We start from the raw sequence: 10,216 nt of genomic DNA on the forward strand, positions 1-10,216 counted from the left end.
ACAATGTTGGATGTAATTTCTGTAAAAGTATCTTCAGTGGAGGAATCACCAGGATGAAGCAACATTTAGCTGGATTGAGAGGCCAGGTTACTCCATGCACACAAGTTCCTTAAGATGTTAGGGATAAAATGAAGACAATCCTTGAGGCAGCAGAACAAAAGGAACTACATAAAGAAGAAGAGTTGAACAAACTTAGAAGTCAGGTTCATATTGCTGAGGAGGAGGATGATGAGGAAGGTCAATCAACCACTTTAGTGCGAAAGAGGTCTTTGACTAAAGGACCACTTGATGGTTATCGTGAGAAACCAGAAGAAGCTCGTGGAAAAGGAAAGAATTCTCGGACTAGCACTCAAACCACACTAAATGAAACATACAAGTTGAAAGAGAAATAGAGAGCTCATGAATACATTGCAGATTGGTTTTACCAAGCTGGAATTCCATTAAATGCCGTTCGCCTCGATTCATTTGATTTAATGATAGAAGCTATTGGACAATATGGCCCACGATTGAAGAAACCTTCTCCTTATCAGCTTGGCACTCCTTTGTTGGAGAATAGAGTCAGATCACTAGATGAATATGCAAATGCGCACAAGGAGGCATGGTCGTTGACTGGATGCTCTCTTTTGACAGATGCGTGGACAGATTGACGGGAAAGAAGCCTAATGAACTTGGTAGCTCATTCTGCTAGAGGTGTGTGGTTTCTCCGAGCTGTAGATGCTTCCGCAGATGTTCATGATGCTAATTACATCTACTCTTTGGTACACTCATGCATAGATGAAATTGGTCCGGAGAAGGTTTTACAAGTAGTTACCGATAATGCTTCAAATAACATGGCTGCAGCAAAGTTACTAAAACAGAAATATCCTCAGATATATTGGACTCCTTGTGCAGCACATACCATTGATCTAATGCTTGAGGACATTGGTAAGAAGCCTGCTATCCAGAATACAATTAAGAAAGCAAAGTCTATTACATGTTACATTTATGCCCACACTAGAGTGTTGTCTATGATGCGTTCTTTTACTGGTGATCGTGATTTAGTTCGAGCTGGAACTACTCGTTTTGCCACTTGCTACCTTAATTTGAAAAGTCTATATGACAAAAGAAAAGAACTGAAAGAAATGTTCGGATCAACAAAGTGGAGCGACTATAGGTTTGCTAAGCAAAAAGCAGGAAAAGTTATTGCTAAGTTGGTCATGGGCAACGATTTTTGGTCATCAATTTTGCGACTTATAAACTATTTTGAGCCACTAGCATTTGTACTTAGAAGGGTGGATGGAGATGTTCCTGCTATGGGTTACCTTTATGGTGATCTTGAAAATGCAAAAAAGGAAATTGCTGTCCGTTTTGATGGAAATGCAAAGAAATATGGTTTTATTTGGGATATTATTGATGAAAGGTGGAACGACAAACTCAAGACTCCATTGCATAAAGCCGGATACTACTTGAATCCATTATTTTATTATGAGAACAAGGCAGAGTTGGAGGAAGAGGTTTTCGTCGCAACAGTTGTACAGTGCGCAGGTCGTGTGTACCATGATAATGACAAATTACAGGATATGATTGTTGCCCAGCTTAATATGTACACTAATGGCACTGATTCTTTTGGCTCTGCAATGGCTATTCGACAAAGAAAAAGCACAACTATCATCCCAGGTAAAAGCTCTCTCTCTCTCTGGTTTTAAGAATATTTATCTTGTCAAATTTCTAACTTAAATTTGGTTATATTTGCAGCAAATTGGTGGGCAGCACATGGCACTGATGCAAAGGAATTAAGAAAGATGGCTATCAAGATTCTAAATTTGACGTGTAGCTCATCTGCATGTGAAAGGAACTGGAGTGCATTTGAGAGGGCACGTACATCACTTCCTTCATGCATTACCTTTTCATGTAGCATATTGTGCTTTTTAGATCTTAATGGCCGCTTCATTGTAGGTCCATACCAAGAAAAGGACGAGATTAACACAAAAGAGATTGAATTCTCTTGTCTATGTCATGTTTAACAAAAGGCTTCAGTGGAAGTATGCTCAAAGGAAGAGAGACCCATTAGCTAGAAAGTTTGTTGATGATGAACCACCGAATGAGTGGATTGAAGGGGAGGTGAGTGTTGAAGGGCAGCAGCAAGAAAATATTACTGAAGAACAAGATGGACAAGGAGAAAATGCATCTGATTATGATGTTGAACAAGATGAACTGGCTCAGGCTGGCGTAAATGAGAAGAAAAGAGCACTGAGCAAAGGTTCGTCAAGCAAGTCAAAGAGAGCCCGCACCATGGAGGCGGAAGAAGAGTCTTCTGACTGTGAAGAGGAAGATGATACAGCCATGCAGTCAATGGACGATTCTTCAAGTGATGATGGAGAGAATGAGGACAATTTCCTTGACGATGACTAAAATCTACAATGAAGCGACTGGATCAATATTTACTATTATGCCTACAAGCACTTAATTGAAATACGTTTGAACTATTTACTCGTGATGCACTTGAACAGGATATTTATTTGTTTCATCGTATGCTTTTTTCTTACTGTTTTGGTTATGTCGATATGAACTAACCGATTTTTTGTATATGTGGATTTGGCAAGCATAATGTGTGTTCATTTTTGTCTCCATGGTTTACTCCATATTCTATTAAAAATGATGGCAACTATAACATCATAGATAGAAAATTATAGACCAATTTTAATTTCCGATATTACTACATATCGTCCGATATATCACCCGATATCCGATATCCGATATGTCGAGGGCAATCCGATACGAACCCGATATCCGCAATTTTGAACCTTGGGTCAACGTGGTTAAGGAACGGCTTCCATCGGACGTGGACTGTAGATGGAGAGGCTGACAGTTGGGTCCACAGCCGCAGCAAGGAAGTGCCTCCTTATTACGCGAAAAATAATTATTCCTCCACATTACAGCGGGGACCCACCGGACGGGCCACCGTATTTCGCGAAAAAAACGTTTTCCCCTGATTGCGGGGACCCACCAACTACATCTTCGCACGCAAGGAAGTGCTTCTGGGCAAAAAAAAACGATTTGCCCCCCTGACTGCTGGGACCCACCAGCTACATATTCGCAGGCAAGGAAGTGCCTGACAGTCGGGACCCACCTGGTCGAAGCGTACGTAGCATTGTCATTCTGTCGCGAACGTGTACGTACATACTGGTCGATGTAGAGGCGCGCACGTGTCGTAGTAGAGGCGCGCAGGTAGCATGTACACGTACGTACAGCGGCCAGTGTGCAAGAAAGAAAATACGGCCACGTACGTACATACGGGCAGGGTCTCGAACACCTACTCGCGCATACGTACGGCCAGGGCTCGTGTACATGGCTGGGTCGGAACGGAGAAACAGCGTCGTCGTCGTGTTCATCGGGAGCCAACCGGCTGGGTCAGAATGGAATGCGTCGTCGTGTTCATCGGGAGGGCTTGGACGGAACAGTCGATGGAAACGAGGCCTGGCATACCGCAGAACGGAGGAAACGACCTTGTGTTCGACCGGCCACATTTGAAACGGGATCCTGTTCATCGGGAGGGGTCTGGCGTACCACAAAACGGAGGAAACGGACCTCCTACGGTCGAAACGGGGGTCCTGTTGATCGGGAGGGGTGTGGTGTACCGCAAAACGAAGGAAACAGACTTGTGTTGGAGCGCTACGGTCGAAACGGGGGTCCTGTTCATCGGGAGGGGTGTGGCGTACCGCAAAACGGGACTCCACGGGACAATGTTCATCTCCACCGTCGACCCCCTCCAGCCTCCACGGGCTACTGTTCATCCACCGTCGACCTCCTCCAGCCTCCACCTGCGACTGTTCATCCACGGGCTCCTGTTCGTCCAGCCTCCACCACGCGCTACTCCACCGGCTACTGTTCAACCAGCCCTCTCCACGGGCTCCTGTTCAACCACCCCTCCACGGGCTACTGTTCATCCAGCCCTCCATCGTCTACTGTTCATTCTGCCCTCCACGGGGTGGTCCTGTTCATCCTGCCCTCCACGGGGTCCTGTTCATCCAGCCCCAACCGGCTCGATCGATCGGGGTCCTGTTCATCCAGAGGCAACACCACGGGTCCTGTTGATCCACCCCCACCGGGAACTGTTCATCCAAACCCCCCAGCAACGCTCACTGTGCATCCAGAGGTAGCATCGATCGGCTTCAGTTAGCAGCAGTAGCGAAGGAATCGCTCGATCGGGTTCAGTTAACAGCCATCGATCGATCGCTCGGGTTCAGTAATGCGTAGCCAGCAGTGCAATCACTCGGGTTCAGTTAGAGCCCAACACCTCGCTCGGGTTCAGTTAGAGCCAACGCCTCGCACACACGCGCGTACGTGTACGAGAGAAACGTGCATCGCTCGGCCCCCGACCTCCCACCGTAACCGGGAACTCCCCGAAATTTTCCTCGCCCTCGCTTCTACCACGGTTTTTTCCGTCACGGACAACCCAAAGAATGTCATGCAGCTGCGTCTCCGGCCCGCCCAGGACGAAAAGCCCATTTTCTGTCATGATTTTTTTGTCATAGAAGTAGGAGCCCACCACATCTATGATGATACCGGGTTTTGTCACAATTATCGTCATAGAAGTGTCATATGTATGACAGAAAAAAATTCGCTCGGCCCAAAATGTCACGGATGTGTCTTTTTTTTGTAGTGTCAGTGGCCTGGCAGCCCATGAAAAGCCTCGTTTTTGGGCCTGGCAGCCCATGAAAAGCATCGCTTCTTGCATGTTTTCTTTTGAATCTTTCTTTTTGAGGATTATTTTGATGAAGATTATACTAATCCGGTGTTTATTGACCCGGCTTGGCTTTTGACTATAAGTCATCAGCATACGATCAGCTACAATCCGGTGTTTGTTGACCCGGCCTGGTTTTTTACTATAAGTCGCCAGTATGAGATAAGGTAACATCCGGTGTTTATTAACCCGGCCTGGCTTTCGACTATAAGTCGCCAGTATATATTTGGATTGCGCCATTGGAATCATGCGCTTATAAATCATTGGGTATATTATTCAAATCTTTAATAGCCAACATGGCTGGATTTTTATTATGGTTATCAATAAACCAGTATTATGATTGAGGTTTTCAAAGTGGCTTTAGCGCAAGGGCTATTACTTTATCAATGGATATGATTTATTCTACAATGGAATGAATAGTCCCGAGTCACTGCAGGCTTACGACCCGGCACTTGGGGGCTATATTATTCAAGTTGAGATTACATCAAATATGCAAGTCTCATGTCGGTGCAATCATGCACCATGACACTTGGGGGCTAATGCAAAGTCATTTTTACTGGCCTTATTGAAGACCCGACTCATCACATCATAATGAGCCGGCCCTTGGGGGCTACCAATTGCTCCTGTCAAAAATTCAAGGTACACCAGCCTTAATCCATTATATTGAAGGGTTTATTGCTCAGTTAGTAGAGGACAAGACTCTTAACCTTGTGGACGTGGGTTCAAGCCCCATGGTGGGGTTACATCATATGATGTTATTTTCAATGAAGTATATATATAAAGACCCAGCTCAGTATTATCTTGCTGAGCCGGCCCTTGGGGGCTACACGTTGCTGTTTAAGCCAGGTTGATCATATCTACAAAGTCCCTGCTCATTATTGCATAATGACCCGGCCCTTGGGGCTACACTGGTTCATGTTTTTATGAGCATAAGACAATTACAAGTCCCAAGTTGCTGCAAGCATGACAACCCAGCACTTGGGGGCTACATAATATGGAGTATTCAGTTTTTACTAGTGACTGAGATGAACAACATGGATTTCTTCAAGGTTGTGACATTTATATTGAAGCAAGTCTTAAGCTGTTGCTACGCTAAGACTTGGGGGCTACAAGTGATAGGCATATAAGAGGTATATTTTGAAGCTTGATGTTAACTACAATTATGACCCGGTGCCATAAATATTCATAAACCGGCAAGTTCTACATTCTTAAACCGGCTGAAGATCATATGAGTATTTCAAAGACCAATATTTTTGTTAAGCATTGGGAGCTGAGTCAAATGAGTTATTTTTCACAATATTTCTCTGTGACAAACCAATGTCAGCAAATTGATTATGAAGCTGACCTATTGGCCCGGATTTTCTAGAAGAAGGAAACAACAAGGACTTAAGGATGACCAAGATCAGTTTAACATGGATAAATCCAAATTAAACTGGGGGCTAATGTCGGGGATATACCCCGCGGTATGACCCGGCCGGAGTTATAATCCGGCTGGGACTTGGTAAACCGGCAGCTGGCAAACCGGCTGACAGTTAAGGCAGATGTTAAGTCAGATGATAACCCGGAAGGTGTTAAATCAGATAATAACCCGGCAGGTGTTAAGTCAGATGATAACCCGGCTGGTGTTAAGTCAGATGATAACCCGACAGATGTTAAGTCAGATCATAACCCGGCAGACAGTCATAACCCGGCAGACAATCATAACCCGGCGGACAGTCATAACCCGACAGACAGTCATAACCAGCAGACAGAGTCGCCTGGGGTTAACAAGCCCGAGACGTTAAGAAGCCCAAGATGTTAAGAAGCCCATGAAGAGAAGTTAAAATAGTTTAAGTCTTAATCCGAGTTGGACTCTACATGTAACCCTCCCCTTCAACTTATATAAGGAGGGATAGGGCACCCGAAGAGGGGGAGAGAATCTTAGGGCTAGACATAACTAGGAGAGCCGGTTTACGGCGATTCCCTCATGATGATAATGAGACCTAGCCACAAACAGCATGTAGGGTTGTTACCGGATGATGTTTCTCGGGGCCCGAAGCTGTCTAAATCCTTGTTTTCTGTTGTGTCTCTCGATTCCGCCCAACCCCTCTCAAGCTACCACATAGATGCGTTGGCCTCACGACTAAGTCCTCACACTAGGACATCTGCCGTGACAATTCCACGACAATAGGTGCATATGATCCAAGGAGAGAAAGTATGTTAGCTTATGCCTCTCCCTCGTATAAAATTGCAATAGTGATTACCGGTCCAGTTATCGATTGCCTAGGGACAAATAATTTTCTTGTGTGACAAAAAGCTCTCTACTAAAACTAACTTAGTTGTGTCTTCATCTAAGCAACCCCTACTTTTTATTTACGCGCTCTTTATTATCTTGCAAACCTATCCAACAACACCTACAAAGTACTTCTAGTTTCATACTTGTTCTAGGTAAAGCGAACATAAAGCATATGTAGAGTTGTATCGATGGTCGTTAGAACTTGAGGGAATATTTGTTCTACCTTTAGCTCCTCGTTGGGTTTGACACTCTTACTTATCGAAAGAGGCTATAATTGATCCCCTATACTTGTGGGTTATCACTAGCATTTTTTGGGTAGTAAGAAATATCATTTAGGGTTTTGTTAGGGTTAGGTTTAATGATATGGTTAGGGTTAAGGTTATGCTTAAGTAAATGCCTATATCATGAACGTTGTAGTGGTTACGTCTCGAATTGTAGCTCGATCTAGTCCTAGGGTTATAGTTTTTGTCAAGAGACTGTTAGGATTTTTGCCTTGGATGACCGTTATATTAATCCCTCGACTTGTAGGATGGGATCGATCATCTTTGTTGAGACTTCTACGGAGGCGGCGGCAAAGCATGAACGTGCAATCAGTGAGGAAAAGATGGACTTGTGGGTCAAAGACGTCGATGCATTGAATGCGACTTGTAGAGATTTTTCAAAGTATTATGTGTCGAAGTGCAATGATGACAAAGTTAAGTTATACCAAGCTAAAGAGAAAAACATAAGCAATCTCAAGAAGGAAGAGAAAATTCATAGACGCGCTCTTGCAAGGAAAATTGCATTGTCTGGAACAAGCGATGAAGTGAATGAGATGGAATTTAACAACCCTGGCCAGATCATTGACTGGCTAGTTAGGCAACAATCATCGGCGATACCTAGTCGGGCATCTCGCTGGGCTTGGGTCCATGAAAGAAATGATGTCATTTGTTGCAACTCGGGGCCGTACGACAAAGATGTCTTGTTGATGGACAAATAGAGGGGGTTGAAACACATGATGTTGTAGTGTCATTTGGACTGTAATGGCATGTACCCTTATCATTTATGTAACCTATGTCATTTGAACCAGTGAGAACTTTGTGTATTAGGTAATTCTAAATAAGTTATGCTTTGTGTTTATTTTGTATCATTTGAGTTAAGTTTTGTTATATTCCATTTCATGTAGCATTGAAAACAGGACCCCGGAGATGAAGATAGCATATGAGAAGTGTTGTGCCATTGCATCTAAGAGTCTGGCGGTAGCGTGTGATTAGGTTGTAGCGAAGCGACAGCTTGGTATCTAGAGGGATCTAGAAGCGTGGTTCAAGAGTAATGATGAGGCAAATGCGGCCATGATGGATTTCAACAAGTATCCTTTTATGGAGGAACCTTCTGGTCTTAAGGAGAAAACAGTTTTCTGGAGGTTTGTGAAAGAAAAAAGAAGATACTTAATGAGCTGCATGAGATGGAATATGCTTGCAGACAAGCTGTGGCAATGGAGATTGGGTTCTCTGTCAGCAAAGGAGAATTCCCCGAGCTGGACTTGACAAAACCCGAACAGGTCATTAGATGGGCAATCACACAAGGCATGTTAGAGATTCTGAAACGCCGTGCTCGATGGGCCTGGTTCGGCGAAAGGAAAGGTGTGTTGGAGAATTGGGCGGGATTCTCGGATTATCAACTGAAGCCTAATCCTGAGCGTGACGAACAAATTGAACGTCTTATACGTTTTAGATCTATTTTCCCGTTGTAGAAAATGTATGCTCCCGCTTTAGCTTCTAGTTTGAACTCCTGTCATTCGAATTAGTAGATGTTTTAAGTCATTTGAACAAGTGTCATTTGTGGGTGTAATGAACTATGGTCAGTTATGTATGTATTTGCTACTCGATCATTTCTGGATGTCATTTGTGGATGCTTAGTTCATAGAAGTTTCTAAGAAATGGAAAGGCAAAGGGCTAAAAAAGAAAGGGAAAGGGACAGGGATCAGAGCCCTACCGCCATGGGATCCGACGGTAGGCTTGCCAACCCTACCGCCATGAACCCTGGCGGTAGGGTGGCCAACCCTACCGTCGAAAATGTGGCCGATTTGGTCACAGGAGGCAGCAGAGCACGCCGTAGGGTGACCAATGTTGGGGAACACGATAATTTCAAAAATTTCCTACGCACACGCAAGATCCATCTAGGTGATGCATAGCAACGAGAGGGGAGAGTATTGTCCATGTACCCTCGTAGACCGAAAGCGGAAGCATTTAATCAACGCGGTTGATGTAGTCGTACGTCTTCACGATTCGACCGATCCAAGTACCGAACGTATGGCACCTCCATGTTCAGCACACGTTTAGCTCGATGACATCCCACAAACTCTTGATCCAGTTGAGGTCGGTGGAGAGTTCTGTCAGCACGACGGCGTGGCGACGGTGATGATGAAGTTACCGGCGCAGGGCGTCGCCTAAGCACTACGATGATATAACCGAGGTGTGTAACTGTGGAGGGGGGCACCGCACACAGCTAAGATAAATCTTGGAGTGCCTTTGGGGTACCCCTGCCCACGTATATAAAGGAGGGAGGAAGAGGAGGCGGGCCCTAGAGGGGGCGCGCCAAGGTGTGGGGAATCCTACTAGGACTCCCTAGTCCAAGTAGGATTCCCCTCCTCTTTCCTATTCGGAGTAGGAGAGAAGGAAACAGAGGGAGAGAGAGAAGGAAAGGGGGGCCGCGCTACCACCCCTTGTCCAATTCGGTTTGGGCAGGGGGAGGGAGGCACGCGCCACCTCTTGGCCCTTCTCCCCTCTCTCCACTAAAGCCAAATAAGGCTCATTACCTCTCCCGGCGAATTCCAGTAACTCCCCGGTACTCCGAAAAATACCCGAATCACTCGGAACCGTTCCGATGTCCGAATATAGCCTTCCAATATATCGATGTTTACGTCTCGAACATTTCAAGACTCCTCGTCATGTCCGTGATCTCATCCGGGACTCCGAAAACCTTCGGTACATCAAATCACATAACTCATAATACAAATCGTCATCAAACGTTAAGCGTACGGACCCTACGGGTTCGAGAACTATGTAGACATGACTGAGACACATCTCCAGTCAATAACCAATAGTAGAACCTGGATGCTCATATTGGCTCCTACATATTCTACAAAGATCTTTATCGGTCAAACCGCATAACAACATACGTTGTTCCCTTTGTCATCGGTATGTTACTTGCCCGAGATTCGATCGTCGGTATCCTCA

General features: G+C 45.0%; 1 protein-coding gene across 1 annotated transcript; it reads left to right on the forward strand.

The window, feature by feature from the left end:
• Positions 1-475: 475 nt before the first annotated feature.
• On the forward strand, positions 476-2,391 carry LOC109742103 (uncharacterized). Its single transcript, XM_045233614.1, has 3 exons — positions 476-1,656; positions 1,735-1,853; positions 1,936-2,391. The coding sequence occupies exons 1-3, from the start codon at positions 663-665 to the stop codon at positions 2,389-2,391; spliced, it is 1,569 nt and encodes a 522-aa protein (XP_045089549.1). The 5' UTR covers positions 476-662.
• The last annotated feature ends 7,825 nt before the right edge of the window (positions 2,392-10,216 follow it).

This window comes from Aegilops tauschii, chromosome 2 (genome assembly GCF_002575655.3).
Source record: "Aegilops tauschii subsp. strangulata cultivar AL8/78 chromosome 2, Aet v6.0, whole genome shotgun sequence".
In the NCBI taxonomy this organism is placed as follows: domain Eukaryota; kingdom Viridiplantae; phylum Streptophyta; class Magnoliopsida; order Poales; family Poaceae; genus Aegilops; species Aegilops tauschii.